The 23044-nt window shown below is 43.9% G+C and overlaps 1 protein-coding gene across 2 annotated transcripts in view; it reads right to left on the reverse strand.

The window, feature by feature from the left end:
- LOC147427798 (F-box protein SKIP17-like) overlaps window positions 1-18931 on the reverse strand; it is a 50397-nt gene extending 31466 nt beyond the window's left edge. Inside the window, exon 1 of one of the 2 annotated variants that reach the window (XM_086497101.1) lies at window positions 18522-18931. In XM_086497101.1, the coding sequence (XP_086353227.1) occupies window positions 18522-18815 (294 nt within the window). In that variant the 5' untranslated portion in view covers window positions 18816-18931. The remainder of the gene's footprint in view (window positions 1-18521) is intronic. The other variant, XM_086497100.1, reaches the window with a different exon arrangement.
- Window positions 18932-23044: the final 4113 nt, after the last annotated feature.

Genomic DNA, 23044 nt, shown 5'->3' on the forward strand with positions numbered 1-23044 from the left:
TTCTCAGCCTCCTTGGCTTTGTTGGCAAGCAGCCAATCAATGTTCTTGTGGATAGTGGGTGTTCTACTAATTTTGTCAGCACATCTTTGATAACTAAATTGCACCTTCAAAATCAACCTAGTGAGACAGCTTACCAAGTAGAACTTGCTGATGGTTCCTTCCTCGAGTGCAACAAAAGGATTGAAAAGCTGGATTTTCAGATTCAGGATTACAAGGATCAGCTTGGTTTTTCAGTTATGCCCTTGTCACATTACGACTTGATCCTTGGCCAATCTTGGTTATTTCAGTATGATCCAATAATCAGTTTCAGAGATCACTCAATTCGGCTCTTTCACAAGCAACAGGAAATAGAGCTTCGTGGTCTTTTCAATACCAAACCCATTATATTGGTTTCTGCTTTACAAGTCAAACGGCTGGTTCGAAAACGTGATTGTGCTACTGCCTTAATGATGTTAAGAGATGTTAAACCCGGTGCAGAAGAAGAAGAAGTTAAATCCTCCTCAAACATTGCCTATTTGCAGCAACCCTTCTTTCAACCACATTTGGACTTGTTTCCCGACGAGCTACCAACAACTTTGCCTCCTTGGCGTCCCGTGGATCATCCCATTGATTTGATCCCCGGCCAACCTCCACCAATTCGAGCCCCTTATCGAGTTTCGTATTCAGAATCTCAAGAGATACAACGGCGGCTAGAAGATTTGTTGGATAAAGGTCATATTCGCCCAAGCAAAAGTCCCTTTGGAGCTCCTGTTCTGTTGGTCAAAAAGAAAGATGGATCTATGCGTCTTTGCATCGACTATCGTGCTTTGAATAAGTTGACGATCAAAAACAAGTTTCCCTTGCCTCGCATTGACGAGTTAATTGATCAGTTACTGGGAGCAAAGATATACTCCAAAATTGATCTAAAATCAGGGTATCACCAAATTCGCATTCGCATTGGTGATGAGTACAAGACAGCTTTTCGCACAAAGTATGGTCACTATGAATTTTTGGTATTACCATTCGGGTTAACCAATGCCCCAGCCTCTTTCATGACGCTGATGAACGAAATATTCGGCCCGTACTTGGATAAGTTCGTGATTGTGTATTTGGATGACATTTTAGTTTTCAGTCGAACGATGGTTGATCACAAGGAACATTTGAAGCTTGTCTTCCAAGTTTTGCGAACCAATGTGCTATACATCAATAAGAAGAAAAGTGATTTCTTCAAGAATCGGGTGGAATACCTTGGTCACATTATTTCTGCCAGTGGCGTTGCAGTCGATCCCAAGAAAATACAGGTCATAGTGGATTGGCCTTTACCACTCACCATCTCAGATGTGCGCTCTTTTTTGGGACTTGCAAACTTCTATCATACCAAGGTCCACAAATTCTCCGACATTGCAGCTCCTTTGACTGAGCTTACCAAGCAGGATAAACTTCAATGGACTAAAGAAGCAGAACAGTCGTTCAAAGCCCTTAAACATGCCTTGACGACAACTCCAGTTTTGGCTATTGCAGATCCTACTCAACCTTTTCAGGTCATGACCGATGCGTCAGATCTTGCTTCTGGAGGTGTTCTTATGCAGAATGAGCGTGTCATTGCTTTTGACAGCCGCAAATTTTCAGCCATACAAATGAGATACCCAGTTTATGACAAGGAATTTTTAGCCATTGTTCATGCTTACCGCACTTGGAAACACTATCTTCTTGGCGCAGATTCCATGGTGCAGATAGATCATCAGTCATTGACATACATTTTTACTCAACCTGAGATGAATCCTCGTCAAGGACGATGGATTGAGTTCTTGGCAAATTTTCATATGATTATTCAATACGTGCCAGGCCTTGCAAATGCAGTTGCAGATGCCTTAAGCCGCCTTCCTCGAGCCATCAACTTTGCCATTTCCGGTGTGCAGATGGAAATACCTGCTTTTTTCAAGCATGAGTATTTGACAGATCGAGATTTTGGGGATGTATTTCAAGCTCTTAAATCCTCTACTCCGACTCCTGCAGAGATGAATATGTTTGCAGCTTACACCATTGTCAATGACTTGCTGTATTACATTGATCGCATTTGTGTTCCACACAATACACCATTGCGGAAAATTTTAATCCAAGAACATCATGAAGTCCCTTTTGCTGCTCATCCAAGCATCAACAAGACATACGGATTGTTATCTGCAACATATTTTTGGCCACAAATGCAGCAAGATGTTATCAAGTTTGTCAAAGCTTGTCATTCCTGTAAAACAATGAAGGCATCTCGACAACTTCCTCAAGGGTTACTTCATCCTTTGCCCGTACCTCAAGAAAGATGGGAAAGTGTCAGCATGGATTTTATCACTACATTGCCTCGTTCTCAAAAAGGCAATGCACAGATTCTCGTAGTGGTGGATCGGTTTTCAAAGATGGCACACTTTATTCCTTGCAAGAAGCTACCTCGGCACCAAACGTTGCGCAATTGTTTGTGCAACACATTTCAAATTACATGGATTACCAAAGTTTATTGTTTCAGACAGAGATCCAAAATTCACAGGGCATTTTTGGACATCCCTTTTCAAATCCCTTGGTACAAATTTGTTATTCAGCTCAGCATACCATCCTCAAACTGATGGGCAGACAGAAAGAGTGAATCAAATTTTGGAAGAAATGCTTCGACATTACATACAAATTCGATTGGGGTCATGGGAAGAGTATTTGCCACTTGTAGAGTTCGCATACAATAACTCTATCCATTCAGTAACTGGCATGACTCCATTCCAAGCAGCTTATGGGCATACTCCTCTTATACCGACAAACTTTGTTCTTCAACACAAAGTAGCTCTAGCAGATCAGTTGGTTCAAGAAATGCAAGATGCACTTATTCAAGTACGTGACAAGTTGGTTCATGTCCAACAAAAGTACCAGAAACAAGCCAATAAGCATCGACGACATGCAGATTTCCAAGAGGGAGATTTGGTTTTATTATATGTAGCACCTCATCGCTACAAAACTGTGAAATCGGTCTTTCCAAAGTTGCGCCCCCGCTTCTATGGACCTTTCAAAATAATCAAGAAGTACTCAGTTGTCAGTTATAAGTTGGAACTTCCACTCTCATGGGGAAAACTTCATCCAACTTTCCACATTTCTTGGCTCAAACAGTACATACAAGGAGATTCGCCAATTCCAGACTTATCTTCTTATGTGCCAGAAATTGAGGATTGATGTTAGACAAAAAGAAACAAGATGAAAGATCACAACAGAATTTCTTGTCAAGTGGATGGATCTTGATGAATCAGACTCAACTTGGCAGACGGATGAAGATATGCAGTAGTACCCAAACCTCCTTCAAGAATTCTTTGAAAAGCGGAAGACTTTCATCTGAACACGGGGTTTTAATGTAAATGGGAGGGAATGTCACGATTGTGACTTGTTACACTCTTCTTGATTCATTACAGATGCAGATACGAAGTGTGACTAACCCAGGAGGACTCCTGTTCTCGAATGGTCACACCCCTTCCCCCAAAAGACATACCTCTTCGCCAAAAACCACACTCCTTCGACAACTGGTCACACCCCTTCACCTTACGGATGCGACTCTTCACCCAATGGTTGCAGCTCTTCACCGAAAGGATGTGTCTTTTCGCCTAAAGTCATGTCTCTTCACAAAGAGACATGCCTCTTAACTGATGACTATTCAATTCCTATAAAAGGAACCCTTGTATCACACTTTCAATCAATCAAACACAGAGTCTTCTAAGTCTTGTTCTAAGTTCAGTTTCAGTTTCTTAAGTCTTAATCATGAGTTTAAGTACTTAATTAAGGATTAGCACCTAGAATCCTTACATCTGGCACTTTCGTGAGTCTATTTGTAGACCGTGCATGCCCAGTCACTTAGTGTAGATGCATCTCCTCTAGTTGCACACAGCATGATCATAAGCATTCCCATCAAAATCCATCAGAATCCTTCAAGGGAATTTTCCAATGCATTTAGCCTATTTTCCCTATTTTTCACATTTTTCACTTATTATTTTTAAGTGACTTTTGTTGGAAAGTAGATAGGGCAAATTGAGTAAGTTTGTATATAAGCAAACCTAAACTAGCACTAATTGGCAGAAGAGGCAGCAGGAGCACCTTGCTCAACAGGCACCTTCTCAGCAAGAACCCCCGCAGAACCCTGGCATTTGCAGATTCCCTTCATCGCCAGACTTTTCCTCCACTTGGCGTTTTCAGCCCTACTTGATCGCCATCAACAATTAGCCCTAGCGTTTCCAGTTTGGCATCGCTATCAATCCCAGAAAGGCCAACGTTTTTCCCTAGCATTAGCAGGCAGGCAGCGTTTTTTGTTTTCAGCCTCAATCGCATCAGATGGTCAGCGTTTTCAGCCCTACTGGACAGCAGTAGGTTCAGCCCTAGTTGGTTGCAGAAGACCCCATTTTCAGCCCTCGAAAACACGGCCAAAACAATCATTTTCAACCACCGAAACAGCCCCGAAATTCAGTAGATAGAAGACCACAGATTTCAGCCCTAGAGTCGTAGTCGTCATCGGCATAGTCCCAAGTTGCATCAGTCCTTTGCATCCGCATTGTACCACTTTGTGCAATCATAAGTAGACCACTCTCGCCGACGAGAGTGGGGCCTTCGGAGGAGGGTTTTACAACGTCTTTGGTGTCGTATCTCTCTTCTCCTCTATCTCTCAGTCTCATACACTTGCACGCACAGTGTCCATTCACTTTGTTTGTGATCATAGCATTCTCTCACTAAGAACGGAAGGCTCTACCTTCCATAAGAACAAAAGGAACCTTGAGCACAGTTCGGAGCACTCATCTTGAGCAAAGCGCAAACATTCATTCCGCTGCACCTAACATTGGTATCAGAGATTTGGCAGTGTTTTGTATCACTCAAGGAAAGAACCACGAGAACCACAAGAATTTTTTTTGCTTGTTGAGGTCGCACGAACCCAAGTTCGCTTGGGCGTGTCGATTCCTAATCGTGTTTTGTTGAAGAGTGACAGGAATCCCAAGAAAGAAGGGCTTGTCCAGCCTCCCCTTGTGTCTCTTTTCACTCATTGAGAGCGGACCGTGCACTTGGCGTCCGGCCAATCGACGTGAGCTGGGAAAAAGCAACCTTGGTGTGAGCGCAAGGCCGCCAAGGGGTGCGCCCACGAAAAGGAGTAGAACTCGGGTGAAGAGAAGATCCTTCTCAAACACGGTTTGCATGCGAAAGAAAACCTCAAGAACCCAAGAACCAAGAACCCAAGAACCAAGAACCCAAGAACCAAGACCCCAAGAACCCAAGTTCCTCGTGAACTTAAGAACCCAAGACCACAAGAACCCACGACTTCAGAATGATCATCACTCGAAGCGGAATGGATACTTCGCTTAGAAGTGATAAGCATGAGAGAGGCGAAGAAGAATTTTCCCCACCAGGAGGTTTTTCCGACCCTCCCCCTTCACCATCTACGACACCGATTACACCAGCTCCAATGGAGGAGTTGGAGCTGTTGTTTATGGAACAGAATTTACAACGCGAAGCAAGAAATGCCGCAAGAATGGCAGCCATAGCGCGTCAGCGCGAGCAAGCACGCTTGGAAGCCAAAGAACGACAAGCCAAATTAGATCGTGAGCGCGCAGAAAGACAAGCAGAGAACAAAGCAAGACAAGCAGAATTTGATCGAGAGAACAAAGCAAGACAAGCAGAATTTGATCGCGAGAACAAAGCAAGAAGGGAAGAGTTCTTGCGAATCTTTTCTCAAGCTCAGGCACAAATGCAAGAGATTCGGGAAAAGGAGACTCTCTCAGTCTCTTCTTCTCCAAAGCATGACTCACACGATTTGCATGATTGTGTAAGCATGATGATGATTTGATTGACAATGACTTGCATGATGTTTTGATTGACAATGATAAGCACAATGAATTGCATGATGATAAGCATGATGATTTGAATGACAAGCATGATGATTTGGATGACAAAGATAAGCATGATGATTTGAATGATATTGCTAAGCATGATGATTTGCATGATCAAGATGTGATTTCTCACAAGCATGATGAGTTGCATGAAGAAGATGTGATTGTTCACAAGGATGATGTGTTAGTGGATGCTTTTTCTAGCGAAGCTAACCTCGTTGCAGATTCAATCACTCACGAAGGATCGATCTTGGCTCTTGAGCCTAGGTCCAAAGAACCCTCACAAGAAGTATTATGTGCTCGCATGATTGATACGCACGCATTGTTCGAGTGTTTCATTCGTGATCGTTTCCTGTATTTTAGTGAGCGTCTTTATGTGATCCCTTTTCCTAGGCATGACATATTGTACGTTGAGCACGTTTCACTCATGAATGAGCACAAATGTATGCGGATTTTTCATGAAAAGCTGAAAAGTATGCATTCACAGAAGTCACATTCCATGTCTCTTCCTTGGCATCACACATTTGTAGAAAGAGCACATGAAAGTATGAGCACCAAGCATGGGCATTTCCGTTGTGAATTTCCACAGTTGATTGCTTTATATCATAAGAGAAAGCTGAAAAGTATGCATTCACAGAAGTCACATTCCATGTCTCTTCCTTGGCATGACACAGTTGTAGAAAGAGCACATGAAAGTATGAGCACCAAGCATGGGCATTTCCGTTGTGAATTGCCACAGTTGATTGCTTTATATCATAAGAGAAAGATTCGATCTCATTGTTTGCGTGTGTGTGGTGAACGGTTTCGCACTCCGTCTCTTTGTTCATCTACATTGCATGCACAGTCTTTGAGGAAGACAAGTTTTTGTCCACTCACTTTACATGGAATAGGTATGTTCATGGTTTTGTGTTGGAAATGGTTTCAGGAATTTTCAGCCCTCGAGATTCTTGAAGAAGGAAGCAACATGACTCTAGACGAAGTTGAAGCATCGAAGGAGCCACAGAAGACTTTGTGTCGCTTTCGGCCCGGCCCAAAGAAGCAAGCGTTGCAGACCTTTATGAAGTTCAGATACCGCACGACCCACACATCAGAGTGGGCCGACGAAGAGTCCCTTCCAAGATTCCGGATGCTATTGGCGATCTCCCTCGACGCCATACAATTCGGTACCAGTACCTCACTTTGAAAAGGAGGGGATGTCACGTGACACGTCCAACCCTATGTATCCGTGGACAAGCTTCAACACGACAAGGGTTCAGTCAGTCTAGTCAGTCTAGATTAGAAGTGATCTGGCACTTTTGTGAGTCTATTTGTAGACCGTGCATGCCCAGTCACTTAGTGTAGATGCATCTCCTCTAGTTGCACACAGCATGATCATAAGCATTCCCATCAGAATCCATCAGAATCCTTCAAGGGAATTTTCCAGTGCATTTAGCCTATTTTCCCTATTTTTCACATTTTTCACTTATTATTTTTAAGTGACTTTTGTTGGAAAGTAGATAGGGCAAATTGAGTAAGTTTGTATATAAGCAAACCTAAACTAGCACTAATTGGCAGAAGAGGCAGCAGGAGCACCTTGCTCAACAGGCACCTTCTCAGTAAGAACCCCCGCAGAACCCTGGCATTTGCAGATTCCCTTCATCGCCAGACTTTTCCTCCACTTGGAGTTTTCAGCCCTACTTGATCGCCATCAACAATTAGCCCTAGCGTTTCCAGTTTGGCATCGCTATCAATCCCAGAAAGGCCAACGTTTTTCCCTAGCATTAGCAGGCAGGCAGCGTTTTTTGTTTTCAGCCTCAATCGCATCAGATGGTCAGCGTTTTCAGCCCTATTGGACAGCAGCAGGTTCAGCCCTAGTTGGTTGCAGAAGACCCCATTTTCAGCCCTCGAAAACGCAGCCAAAACAGTCATTTTCAGCCACCGAAACAGCCCCGAAATTCAGCAGATAGAAGACCACAGATTTCAGCCCTAAAGTCGTCATCGTCATCACCGTCCTCGTCATCGGCATAGTCCCAAGTTGCATCAGTCCTTTGCATCCGCATTGTACCACTTTGTGCAATCATAAGTAGACCACTCTTGCCGACAAGAGTGGGGCCTTCGGAGGAGGGTTTTACAACGTCTCTGGTGTCGTATCTCTCTTCTCTCTCTCTCTCTCAGTCTCATACACTTGCACGCACAGTGTCCATTCACTTTGTTTGTGATCATAGCATTCTCTCACTAAGAACGGAAGGCTCTACCTTCCATAAGAACAAAAGGAACCTTGAGCACAGTTCGGAGCACTCATCTTGAGCAAAGCGCAAACATTCATTCCGCTGCACCTAACAGACTGACTTTTCATCCTGAAACCTGCACCAAAAATTAGGGTTAGGTTTCTTCCATAAGATCATAGCCGAGCACAGCATGGTCCATCAGCTCTTCGACAAACAGTGTTTCTTTGGCGGTGATGGTACTCCCAAGATAGCAATCACACTAGATCTCCTGCTCGTGAAGAGACATCTACTGGGAGATATCGAGAAATTTCAAGTTATAACCTGCTAGGGTTTCAACGGCAAGCATTTCAAGATACCCGACTCTGCCAGAAGTTGCACTCCGAAGGAAGATGTCAGAAACCATATAACTTCGGGCAAAAAATTTTCTTGAAAGCTTGCCAAGTAGTTGGAGTATGCTGCTTGGTAGCTAATAACATCTGCATGGCACTGTCTCTGAGAAAAACAGTGACTCGAAACAAATCTTGGATCCTTCTTTTGCAAGTGATCTTAATGGCTTATGCCCTGTAAGACATGAGTGGTGAAGACGGGAGCGCGCCCGATGCGCGATAAAGTAAGGGTGGAAGTGGTTGATAAGTCCGGGTTGGAGGGCGAAGATACCTCGAATAAAAATAAAATCCAATAGCTCTATCTGCTCTTTTGTAGGACCGGTATGCTTTCAGAAAAGCACACGCCTGATGCTCTGATACCACTGTCACAAGACGGGCACCACGTGCCAATAGAAAAGAACAGACTAAACAACCTTAAGCACTTCACATAACAACTGAACTGAGAGAGAGAGAGAGAGAGACAACACGCGACACGGAGTGGCGGAATTCCACCCCAGAGAGTATTGGCCCCAAACCTTGGCGCCCCTTTCGGTATTTCTTTATATTGCATCAACACAATACAAGCCAGTACTTCAAACTCTGCAGCTTCTCCAAGAAGCATGCCAGAGAATGAGCCCTAGCCTTATATTTAAAGGCCCTTGGCCTAAAAAGCAGTTTACATGAAAAGCTTTCAAACTCAAAAGCTTCTGGTCCAAAAAGCAATGCCAAAAGCTGCCAACATAATTTACGGAAATCCGTACAGCTTGCCACATCATCAGCCAGCGCAAAACGCAGAAATACGTACAACCTGCCACGTCATCATGCCAACGCAATTTTTGGAAATCTACCACGTCATCAATTTTGGCGTGTGTGAGGGTCCTGCTTTATTTTAATACTTTATGTCACTTGGGGCCCCATCGGACAGGGTCCCCATAAGTTGGTAGGACTTCTTCTTCTGTTGTTTGTTCTTCTTAGGGTTTAGGCCCCTAGCCACATCTGTAAGTTGGCTCCATTCTTTAGGCTTTGACGCGTCAGCAGTTTGTTACAGTTTGCATGTGTTTGGTAAACGGTTTGGCACTCCGTTATTTTGTTCATCTACATTGCATGCACAGTCTTTTAAGAAGACTAGAATTTTTCCAGTCACTTTACATGGAATGGGTATGTTCATGTTTTTGTGTTGGAAGTGGTTTCAGGAATTTTCAACCTCGAAGATTCTTGAAGAAGGTAGACGCATGACTAAAGATGAAGTTGAAGCATTAAGGGAGCCACAGAATACTTTGTGTCGCTTTCGGCGCGGCCCAAAGAAACAAGCGTTGCAAACTTTTACGAAGTTCAAGTATCGCATGACCCACACATCAGAGTAGGCTAGCAAAGACTCCTTTCTAGGATTCTCGATACTATTCGCGATCTCCCTCGACGCCATACAGTTCGGTATCAGTACCTCACTTTGAAAAGGAGGGGATGTCACGTGACACATCCAACCCTATGTGTCCGTGGACAAGCTACAGCATGACCAGGGTTCAATTCAGTCAAGTCAGTCTAGCATAGGAAGTGATCTGGCACTTTTGTGAGTTTGTTCGCAAACCGTGCATGTCCAGGCACTTAGATTAGATGCATATCCTTTGGTTGCACACAGCACGATCATCAACATTACCATCAAAATCGATCAGAATCCATCAGGAGCATTTTCCAGTGCATTAAACCTATTTTCCCTATTTTTGACATTTTTCCCTTTTTATTATTTTTAAGTGACTTTTGTTGGGAACTAGGTAGGGCAAAATGACTAAAGAAATATATAAGCAAACATAGTGCTAGCAGTTCTCGCAATTGAGGCAACAAGAGCATCGCTCAACAGGCAACTTCTCAAGTAAGAACCCTCATAGCCAGCGTTTTCATCCCCTTGGAGACTGGGCGATTTCAGCCTTGGAGACTTGCGATTTTAGCCCTCAGATCAGCGTTTTCCCCTCATGCATGCTGTGGTGTTTTGGAATACCAACAGCCAGCGTTTATAACCAGCCATCAGCGTTTTCAAAGGCATCTCTGACCAGCGTTTTACACGCTGCAGAAGTGGCGTTTCCAACCAGTGCAGGCCAGCGTTTTTGCTATCAGCATTCAGCGTTAGGACAGCATTGGCAACCTTTTACAGGGCAGCAGAACAGCGTTTTTGCACATGCAAATTCAGCAATTGAAGCCTAGCAGATTCAGAATTCTTAGACAGCATGACATCAGCGGCTTAGACAACATGACATCAGCATTTTCAGCAGCATGACATCATCGTTTCAATTAGCATGAACAGTAGCAAATCAGCCCCGTCATCATCGACAGTTGCAGATTCGCAAGCATTCCCAAGCATTCAATTTTCAGCCCTAGTCTCATCATTGCCGGAACCACCATCGGCCTCGACATAGCATCACTTAGATTTGCATCAGCATCTTGTACCAGATTGTGCAATCATAAGTAGACCGCTCTCGCCCTACATAGTGGGGCCTTTCGGAGGAGGGTTTGACAACTTCCCGGTGTCGTATTCTCTTCTCTCTCTATCTCTCAGTCTCAGTACCTTCATTCACAGGGTTCACCACTTTGTTTGTGTCCATTGCACTCTCTCACTAAAGGAACGGAAGGCTCTCCCTTCCATAAGTAAAAGGAACCCTTAAGCACACTTCGGAGCACTCATCTTGAGCAAAGTTCAACATTCACTTCCGCTCCACCTTACATTGGTATCAGAGCTTTGGCAGTGTTCTATATCACTCAAGGAAAGAGCCACATAAAAATTTTTTCTTGTTGAGGTCGCACGTGACACCCAAGTCCCCTTGGGCGTGTCGATTCCTAATCGTGTTTTTGAAGAGTGACAGGAAACCCAAGAAAAAAGGGCTTGTCCAGCCTCTCCTTGTGCCTCTTTTCACTCATTGAGAGCAGACCGTGCACTTAGCGGCCGGCCAATCGACATGAGATGGGAAAAAGCAACCTTGGTGTGAGCGCAAGGCCGCCAAGGGGTGCGCCCGCGGAAAAGAGCAGAACTCGGGTGAAGAAAAGATCCTTCTCTAACACAGATTGCAAGCGAAAGAAGAACCTCAAGACCCTGAAGACCCTCAAGAACCCCAAGAACCAAGACCCGCAAGAACCCAAGTTCACGAGTTCCTCGTGAACTTAAGAACCCAAAGAACCCCAAGAACCAAGGTCCAAGACCCGCAAGAACCCAAGTTCACGAGTTCCTCGTGAATTTAAGAACCCAAGACCACAAGAACCCACGACTTCAGTGAATGGTCATCACTCGTAGCGGAATGGATACTTCGCTTGTAGGTGATGAGCATGAGAGAGGCAAAGAAGAATTTTCCCCAACAGGAGGTTTTTCCGACCCTCCCCCTTCCTGTAACAAACTGCTTACGTGTCAAAGCCTAAAGAATGGAGCCAACTTACAGATGTGTCCGAGGGGCCTAAACCCTAAAAAGAACAAGTAACAGAAGAAGAAGTCCTACCAACTTATGGGGACCCCGTCCGATGGGGCCCCAGTGATATAAAGGGATTAAAATAAAGCAAGACCCGCACACACGCAAAAATTGATGACATGGCGTTGAGGTCGCACGTAACCCAAGTCCACTTGGGCGTGTCAATTCCTAATCGTGTTTTTGAAGAGTGACAGGAAACCCAAGAAAGAAGGGCTTGTCCAACCTCCCCTAGTGCCTCTTTTCACTCATTGCGAGCGGACCGTGCACTTAGCAGCCGGCCAATCGACGTGAGGTGGAAAAAAGCAACCTTGGTGTGAGCGCAAGGCCGCCAAGGGGTGCGCCCGCGGAAAAGAGTAGAACTTGGGTGACGAGAAGATCCTTCTCTAACACAGATTGCAAGCGAAAGAAGAACCTCAAGAACCCCAAGAACCAAGACCCACAAGAACCCAAGTTACTCGTGAATTGAGGAACCCAAGACCACAAGAACCCACGACTTCAGTGGATGGTCATCACTCGCAGCGGAATGGATACTTCGCTTGTAGGTGATGAGCATGAGAGAGGCGAAGAAGAATTTTCCCCACCAGGAGGTTTTTCCGACCCTCCCCCTTCCCCAACTACACCAAGGATTGCACTAACTCCTATGGAGGAGTTGAAGCAGTTGTTTATATAAAAGGAAGTTAGAACGAGAAGAAAAAAGGGCAGCCATAGATCATGAATACGAAGAAAGAATGCCAATCATAGAGCGTGAGCACGAGCACGAGAGCAAAGAAAGAGAAGAAGAATTTGATCACGAGAACAAAGAAAGACAAGCAGCATTTGATCGCGAGAACAAAACAAGACAAGCCATGAACGACCGTCACATGAAAGAGATGTTGCGACTCTTTTCTCAAGTGCAGGCACAGATGCAAGAGATACGGGAAAAGGAGACTCTCTCAGTCTCTTCTTCTCCAATGCATCATGATACGCATGATGAATTGCCTGATAATGATAAGCATGATGATTTGTATGACAATGACAAGCATGATGATTTGGATGACAACGACAAGCATGATGATTTGCATGATGATCACAATGTGATTTCTCACGAGCAGTATGATTTAAATGAAGATAATGTGGTTGTTCACAAGGATGATGTGTTAGTTGATACTTTTTCAAGTGAAGCTAACCTCATTGCAGATTCGATCAATCACGAAGAACCGATCTTGGCTCTCGAGTCGAGGACCACAGAACCCCCACAGGAAGATTCAGTCAAACAGGAAGAACTGATATTGGCTCTCGGGCCTAGTTCCAAAGAACCCCCACAGGAAGTACTATGTGTTCGAATGATTAGTCAGCACGCATTGTTCGAGTGTTTCATTCGTGATAGTTGCGTGTATTTTAGTCAGTGTCTTTATGTGATCCCTTTTCATAGGCATGCCATATTGTACGTTGAGCACGATTCACTCATGAATGAGCACGGATGTATGCGGATTTCTCATGAAAAGCTGAAGAGTATGCATTCAAGGAAGTCACATTCCATATCTCTTCCTTGGCATGACATAGTATCCGAAAGAGCACAAGAAGGATTGAGCATCAAGCATCGGCATTTGCATTGTGATTTGATACAATTGATTGATTTAGATCAGAAAGACAAGATTCGACCCCATTGTTTGCATGTGTTTGGTGAATGGAGTGGCACTCCGTTACTTTGTTCATCTACATTGCATGCACAGTCTTTTAAGAAGACTAGAATTTTTCCAGTCACTTTACATGGAATTGGGTATATTCATGTTTTCGTGTTGGAAAACGTGTTGGAAGTGGTTTTAGGAATTTTCAGCCTCGGAGATTCTTGAAGAAGGTAGACGCATGACTAAAGACGAAGGTGAAGCATTAAAGGAGCCACAGATGACTTTCTGTCGCTTTCGGCGGATCCCAAAGAAGCCAGCGTTGCTAACTTTTATGAAGTTCAAGTATCGTATGACCCACACATCAGAGTGGGCCGGCAAAGAGTCCTTTCTAGGATTCCAGATGCTAATGGCGATCTCCTTCGACACCATCCAGTTCGGTACCAGTACCTCACTTTGAAAAGGAGGGAATGTCACGTGACACATCCAACCCTATGTGTCCGTGGACAAGCTACAGCATGACCAGGGTTTAGTTCACTCAAGTCAGTCTAGCATAGGAAGTGATCTGGCACTTTTGTGAGTCTGTTCGCAGACCGTGCATGTCCAGGCACTAATGCATATCCTCTGGTTGCACACAACACGATCAGCAGCATTACCATTATAATCCATCAAAATCCATCAGGAGCATTTTCCAATGCATTAAACCTATATTCCCTATTTTTGACATTTTTCACTTATTATTTTTAAGTGACTTTTGTTGGGAACTGGGTAGGGCAAAATGACTTAGAAATATATAAGCAAACCTAGTGCTAGCAGTTCTGGCAGAAGAGGCAACAGGAGCATCGCTCAACAGGCAACTTCTCAAGCAAGAACCCTCATAGCCAGCGTTTTCATCCCCTTGGAGACTTGGCGACTTCAGCCCTCAGATTAGTGTTTTCCCCTCATGCATGCTGGCATTTTGAAACACCAACAGCCAGCGTTTATAGCCAGCCATCAGCGTTTTCAAAGGCATCTCTGACCAGCGTTTTACACGCTGCAGAAGTGGCGTTTCCAACCAGTGCAGGCCAACATTTTTGCTATCAGCATTCAGCGTTAGAAGGACAGCATTGGCAGCGTTTTACAAGGCAGCAGAACAGCGTTTTTGCACATGCAGATTCAGCGATTGAAGCCTTGCAGATTCAGCATTTTTAGACAGCATGACATCAGCGTTTTAGACAACATGACATCAGCAGCATGACATCAGCGTTTCAAGTAGCATGAACAGTAGCACATCAGCCCCGTCATCGTCGATAGTTGCAGATTCGCAAGCATTCCCAACCATTCAGTTTTCAGCCCTAGTCTCGTCATCATTGGCACCACCGTCAGCCTCGACATAGCATCACTTAGATTTGCATCAGCATCTTGTACCAAATTGTGCAATCATAAGTAGACCGCTCTCGCCCTAGAGAGTGGGGCCTTTGGAGGAGGGTTTGACAACTTCCCGGTGTCGTTTTCTCTTCTCTCTCTATCTCTCAATCTCAGTACCTTCATTCACAGTGTTCATTACTTCGTTTGTGTCCATTGCACTCTCTCACTAAAGGAACGGAAGGCTCTCCCTTCCATAAGTAAAAGGAACCCTTGAGCACACTTGGGAGCACTCATTTTGAGCAAAGTTCAACATTCACTTCCGCTGCACCTTACAAGCTCATTCACATTGAGAGCCACATTGAGTTGCAGTTTGGTGGCATTGTTGGCATGGATTTTGTTTTGGTTGACACCAGAGGATTTGAGGCAGGAGATACAGGAATGAGGGTGCAAACAGATTGGTCTAGCTTTTCCTCTTCTGAGAGGATCATCACAGCGCACACTGCTCAATCTAACTTCCCTACTGCATACAAGATGATTACGGTGCAGACAGCTTGGTCTGACCACACCTCTTCTCAGAGGCCCTTCACAGCGTAGACTGTTGAGTCTGTCTTTCCCCTTATCTTGGATTACCTACCTACTGACAGGACATAATCCGGTGGTGGTCCGTGTGATCTACCGGTGTCACCAGGAGGTGTATTTTTCCTGTTGCCTTCTCTAAATATATATTACATATTTTTCTTTATTTTATTTTTACTTGTTTTTCCAAAACCCTTGAAAAGGTGCAAGTGGACATTGCATGGCCAATGTGAAACGGCTGCGACCGAACAGGTTTCTCACATCGAGAGTCTAGGTTGGTCAGTCTCGGACTGGTCGGGCCAGTTAGCACTGAATTCTGATGAGTATAGAAGCCTGTGTGCGCCAAATGAAGTCTGGGCCACTCGAAAAGTCACTTACAACTTTATAAGTGAGTGGGAACTAGGGAATTAACTCAAAAGGGCAAACTGGACACTTGCAGAAGGAGAGTCATCTGCAGGACACCTCAGCAAGAGGGGGCGCCCATTTTGAGGCTGAGGCTGATTTTTGGTTCATTAAGTGACCTACAGTGTGTGTGTGTGTGAGTAGTGGGTGCAGGTTGACAGCTTTAATGGAAAGCTCGCCTTCTCCTCTGTCTCATGTAGTGCGATGATTTGCTCTCGTGCATCTTTCTCTCCCGTTTGGCACATATGGTCATGCCCCACTAGTTGGGCTACTCAGATGAATATGTACAATTATGGGGGTTTATGTGTGTTTTCCAAGGCAAGAGCCTTTTGAACAGGAACCGGATTAGCTAATTGCTAATCCCCCTAAGGTGCGCACAGTTCCATCGTGGAAGATTGCGAGTTTGGAGAGTTTTCTCACGTGAAAACTCATCCAATTCACTGGGGAACTGTCCCATTGCATGCAGGAGCCCTTGGGACGTGCGCAGGCGTGTTCGTTCCGCTAAAACGATCCGAAACAGAGAATTACAGCCTGTTGTGTTTTTCTGCAAGTTTAGGGTTTCACACCTAAACTGCAAGGGAACAACAAGGGAGGTCCGTGAGAGCCTTGGGATGCATGTACACGGTTTTGGGCACCTAACAGTAGAAAAACAGAGAATTACAGCACGCTGAAATTATGTTATAGCTCACCAAAAAGCTCCCAAATTGCGAGGGAATCCATCCTAGACATGGGGTTTTAACCCACACGGGTTTTTGCGCATTGTGCTGCCAAAATCAGGTCAGAAACCTACGTTTTCAGCCCTCGCCAAGTTTGGACAGCTATGTGAGAGTTTGTTCTAAGTGTACGGATCGTAAATTGTTAATTGAATAAAGAAATACCGAAAGGCGTGCCAACTTTTGGGGCCTATAGAGTGTCGGTCTCGTGTACGCAGTGACATTCTAGTCGCTGGACACAACTGTATTCTCTTTTCTTCACAGTGCTCTGTGAAAAGTTAATAGGTAATTGAAATAGTACCGCCCTCTACGTTGTACAGGCTGGTTATATGGTTCCATCGCCAGGATAGTCACTTTTTCTTCAAAAAGTGCAACGTGGATTGTTGTGGGTGAAAGCAACACAGAGCTTGGCGTTATGGCAGAGAAGAGAAACCAAGTACCTGAAGAGGGATCTTCCTCACATGCCACAAAGAAAGTTCGTTCAACTCTTCAAGAAGAGGACTGGTTGTTTAGAGCTCAACTGCGTTGCTGCATTGACATGTTTCAGCAGTTGGCTAGCAGCCCAAGGATGCAGGAGTTCTTATAGGCTCCTACACAGGAATTTCAGGCTCCGACACAGGGTTTTCAGCCTCCTATACAGGGCATGACTGAGCCGTTGCAAGAAAAGGAGATTTCCAATATGCAGAGGACTCATGACGCTCGAGGGAAAGCCCATGTGGCTGAGCAACCAGCAGTGTCCAATGATCCAAAGCAACTTGCTTTAGCTGTACAGGGACCGTTTGTGAATGGTCAAGGGAGTAATGACCAGGCTATGCGTCAGACCCTTCCATTACCTATTACTTATCTTGGTTATTTTGGAGGTGGTTCAGTGTTTCAAGCTATGGCTGGACCTTCCACAAGTTATATGCCAAGAAATGTGTTGGGGACAATGCAAACAGGCATGGGTAACCCTATGTACGCGAGCATGGGTGTCCAACCAGGATTTCAGGGTGCCTATGGTCAATTTAGAGTGCCTGGAACACAATTTGGTATGGCTGGTTTTTCGCAGCCATACGTAGGTAAAACAGGTGATGCGAGTGTTGGAATGGGCAATCATGGAGCACCACTTTTGCAGGCACCTGTTTATGATAATGTGGCTCCTTTGAGTCAGCCAAAGGATTACAAGGAAGGTGGCCAGGGAGTGAAGTTTGAAACTTTCAGAGGAACTAAAGATCAATTGAAGGCTTTGACCTTCATACAACAGTTTGATGCAGCTTATGCTGAAGGAAACTTCATGGAATCTTCAAAGATACGCAAGGCTGCCACTTTCTTGAAAGGGAATGCGCTTCAATGGTGGACCGCATACTGTTCATACAACAAAAAGGTCGTTGATGGGGGCATACCATCAACTGGTTACATCTCATGCAAAAGGTCACAATTGAGGTCTGCATGTTTGTTCATACTACTAGAACATATACCTCAAGAGCCAGCTACTACAAAAACAAAATCTAAGCCTCTAATTAACCAATAACTTCTTCTAAATTTTCAATAAAATTTACCCAAAGGCTGCACATCCTCCATTTCCCTTAAAACGTACAGCCTAACTCAACCATAAAGACACATGCTTCAAAGTCCGAAATTCTGTACAGGCATGCAACGAGTCAATTTCTCTGCAAATCTCCAAATCCTTATACACATTGTAAAAAATACTACTAGGGATAGTGTCTCATCTATGATGGCAAACATCTACCAAAAGGATTCCTGACGCACTCCAAAACCTGAGCAAGAGGGGCGTATGAATGGCGCCGATGCATTGCCATTGCCTGATACAATAATCCATAGAATGCCACTGTGAACGGGCTTGAAAGAGACATGCTGAGCACCACGTGAACGAGATTGCAGGGCATGTAACCAATCAAAAACTATCATCGACTCCAAAATAGCATGGAAACACCAATTCTATCATTCTAATTCGTTGCACAATCAAGAACTCTGCATGAGAGATGCATTACCTTGATGGTAAGATCGTAAGTGAGGGGCCAATTTGCAGAATTGCAGGATGTGTCATGCTGGCGCCAGAGTCTATTGGCAGCATTCTGCAGATGAGTACCAAGAAGCACGGAGCGCTGCAGAAGATCAACTTTCTCAGCATCAGGACGTCGCTGAAGTGCCTGCTCAAGGGCACGAGAAACCTGCAAAGATAGATCCGGCGTGCGAAGAAGAGCATCTACTAAGGCCTCTAGGGCTCCTTGGGTATTGTCATGTGTATTCACCGCAGGAGGGGATTGTGGATAGAGGTTCTCCATTGTTCTCCTTCACGCCGCTGCAGATGTCGCATTCTCATTCGCGCATTAATTGTCCTTCGAAGTAAACAAGGCCATTAATGAACATCAAAGACAGAGATTCCCGAATTTACTTGCTGGCCCTAATTTACTTTTTTGTGCTTGTGATTTCAAAGTTTATGCTCTCTTTCACAAAAAAGAAAAAAAAAATCCAATACATGTGATGTAGCGTACTATGTGTGCAAGGATCATGGTGATGAGAATCAAAATGGAGAGCCCAAGCCCCACACTGTGGGAGAGGAAAGTAGGGCTCGGTCATGGTTGAAAATGTGAGGTTAGCAAGTTCGGATGTGAGCAAAAGTTGAGCACTCTAGTAGTGGTACTCATACTCTCAAACTTGCAATCAGGGATTTCATTATCATGATCACAAACACGCGAACATGTTAATAACGATTAGTGATCACACCTCAAAAACACGTAATCACATTAAATTTTAATGTAACCTTCTTTTTAACCTATGGAAACCACCTTAATCGATAAGCCCGTCGAGCTTTTTTATACCGCCAGGGCATTTTTTCCGTCTTTAGGAGGTTTTTTTCCCCGTGCATTGTATACACGCCCATCACTCTAGGACTATCTATCTTTCCATTGCACACTAAGTAATATGCTCTCTGTTGTGTGCCTTGAACTTCCTTCGTCTTCTCCAAGCTGTGTGTGGGGAATTTGTTACCATATACATGTGGTAGTGATGTGTGTGAACACACTAGGACCGCCGGGGTATTTTTTTCCTCTTTAGAAGGTTTTTTCCCCTGTGCATTGTATATACAAACTTCACTCTAGGGCTATCTATCTTTCCATTGCTCACTAAGTAATACACTCTCTATTGTGTGCCTTGAGCTTCCTCGTCTTCTCCAAGCTGTGTGTGTTTTCCTGCAACCCTAATTCCAACACATATTGATATTTGTGTTTGTGTTTTGTGATTATTATCATCGTGACCATGTCTAAGGACTCCAGAGTTTATTATTCTTTGTTGCATGTGAAAAAAAAATGGAGGGAATAATAAAATTTACCACCACTAGATAAAGACTATGTGATTTTTACAAGGCATGTGTGTAGAAATATCATTATTTGTCATCTACAAACCTTCTGTATAGTTTCCTATGTACCTTCATGGAACATGACATATGTTTCTCCAAGTCAAGTTGTAAATTGCATTATCTTCACCTTGATATTGTCACTCGTGGATCTCCTATGGCATGAGCTTCTGTGGTTTCAGGACCCAAGGCATCATATGTCGGGGTGTAGGCTAGGTGGCCATGGGAACCACCCCTAACTATATTTTCTCTCTAATTGTGCGCGTCTGTCGCACGTGTCAATGCAAGGAACTTGCCGATACACTGTGTACGAACCACAAATGGCTCCAAGCACAACACAAGCCTAAACTAGTAAGCTCAAAGATGGCGATGGTGTGTCACTCTCCGCTCTACGCTTGCTGTCGTGGAGGATTCCTCGTCTCGAAGAAGAAGGAGACGTCGTTGCGCCGTGCTCAACCGCTTCACTGCCGCCATGCCGCCACAATGCTCGATCGCTCTCTCTCTCTCTCTCTCTCTCTCTCTCTCTCTCTCTCTCTCTCTCTCTCTCTCTCTCTCTCTCACATACACACACACAAGGAGATGAAGAAGAAGAAGATGGAGATGGAGCAAGAGCATTCTTCTATTGTACAAATGAGAGAATGAGTGAAGTTTAGGTTTAGTTGACTTTTATATGAGCTTGCCCCATTCACACTTGGGCGCCCATGCTTAGGCAACTAATCCCTTGAATGTTCCAGTTAGAGTGCGCCTCTCATCGGCGATCACTCTTTCCCTTTTCCTATTGGACTGACAAGCCCGGTACCTGACTCTACCAAATAAATAATACGGCCTTTGTCTTAGGTGATAGGAATGTGTGTGAGGGTTAACATGTCCCCCTTCCTGATGTAGATTCCGTCCTCGGAAGCTATTGAGTTGAAGCTCGTTCGTCGAGGTGGAAGAGCATTTGAGATGAATGTCCTTAGCCTTCTTCAATCACTGCAAAATCAAACAACATTGGCATAGTAATTGCATTCTCATATATAATTAAAAGGCATATGCAGTTTTAGGCAGACAAATTGATTGGTAGCATAATTCTAAACCATTTGTCAGCAATAAACATTAAATTGCAATATAATCAAACGCATAAACAGTTGGGAAGGTAAAAAACTAAACAAGTTCGGGGTCGCTAATTCAACGGTCGAAAGGCACTAAAGATCGACTATTAATACCATGGGTAAGCTTCTTAATTTTTTCTGGTCAATTAAGTTGTTTAATCGCGAGAGCCAAGTATTTCATGTTTGAGGGCTGACTAGAGGCTATACCTAGAAGACCTTGTAGTTAAGCAACGATAAAAGGAATTTCTCATGAAATCATTACCTGACTAATTACCTTTTCTTTGACCCCCCAAAGTCTTTTCACAGTGATTCAATTTTGACGTGTGTGCTTATTTTGTATGCCTTGGGGTTTTTTGCTTTTCAAGGAAAAGCGCCCACACTGGGAACCTCTAGGGCTCTAGTACCATAGGCGATACATGTGAGTGAAGTACCCAATCAAGCTAAGATTTCTCTTCCAGCTTAAGATTTTACATTGTGGCACTTTGATTTTTTATTTTATTTTTTATTCGTTTTCAGCATTTTAATTTTGTAACTTTGGGGGGTCATATAACACTGTTACACCTCCCCAGGCTCATCACTCTAGTAAACTCCCTTTATAATACTTAAGCTAAAAGTCAATAGGGACTAAGTCCACTAGAAAGCCCTAGTACATTTCACACAATGCTGCCTAAATCAGATTAAGAACCTAAGTAACCATTGATAATTAGGAAGGCATTCCCTATGGTATTAAGAGAAGATCTCTAGCACCTAGCTTGGTCAAACTAGCTTAGTCGGACTGCTTGATTTTTAAACCTAAACAAGTGATTATGACAAAAATTTACATGGAATTTAATGTTTGATACTGAGCAAATACACTGAATATTATGCTACCAATCACAATTACAGCAGACAAACATGGATGCAAAAAAGATAAGGGACAATGCTAATGGACAAGAAACACCTTTTTGTGTTGATGATCGCGCTTGATTTGAAAAGTGGATTAGATAAACATGAAGGTCCAAATCCTAACCACAGCAACATGTTCCTGTACACACGATGAAACACAAAGAATACTTCTAGGAGGCACATCAGTGGGAAAAGGTACCAACACTTATTGAACACAATTAAAAAACATAAGGAACCCTAACCTAATTATTTGCACTCCCCCTAGATAGTCAAGGGAATAGGATATTGTAGAGATTGGGGGAAAATCCTAAGGCTAAACCCCTGTCCTCGTCGTCGAGAAAAACAAATTCATCATCCGTGAGACCATATGTGCCATCCGTATAATCATATAAATCTTCTTCATCATCAGAGGCACCAATGTTTACTAAGAAGGTCACTAGACGCCTATAGTCATCTTGGTCAAAAGGATAGGCTTGTGCAATGGGAGATACACTCTCTACTAAGTATGCATCAGTTGTGGTCAAGAGACATATCAGCCATTCTAACTCCTCGAAATTCCTCTCACATGCTAGCGTACCTACCAAATCCCATTCACAGGCAAGCACCGGAAAGACCATGTGAAACATTTGGCAAAAGTAACGAGGGTACCTCTCACCCAAGGCAGGAGTGGATGACTCTAGCGTACTAGCCATATATGTACACGCAAATAGATGATGGTCAGAGTGCAAATATTACAAGGGTCGTGTTCTTGTGCATAATGTGTTTTTATGATTTTGTGTTATGGCTCTTGCTCTTTTACTTTTTTATCTTGTTTTTGTGAGTATAAGACTTTATATATACATTCCCTAAGATTGGAGATTAAGAGGTCAGGGAGGAAGGTTGAGAGGGAAGCAAGTGAATGATGGATGTCAACAAACACTCCCCCCTTCCTTGGGTAGATCATACCTTTTGGAATGATGTCGTCACCCTTTGAAACCAATTGTTCCAAGTTGTTATAGGTGAAGGCTTTAACCAATAGTTTTCGACTGCCCTATGTGTTTCATCTAGTTGCAAGGGTGGTAAGGTACTCTCCCATGATTTTATTTGCAACATTGTTGTAGGTGGTGAACTTACAACAGGAGGTGCAAACTCTTTCTTGCTTGTATGGTTATGTACAATGGTAGGTGGAGGTTGTGTCGAAGCT

This window comes from Adiantum capillus-veneris, chromosome 23, assembly GCF_014529385.1.
Source record: "Adiantum capillus-veneris isolate H3 chromosome 23, ASM1452938v2, whole genome shotgun sequence".
Taxonomy (NCBI): domain Eukaryota; kingdom Viridiplantae; phylum Streptophyta; class Polypodiopsida; order Polypodiales; family Pteridaceae; genus Adiantum; species Adiantum capillus-veneris.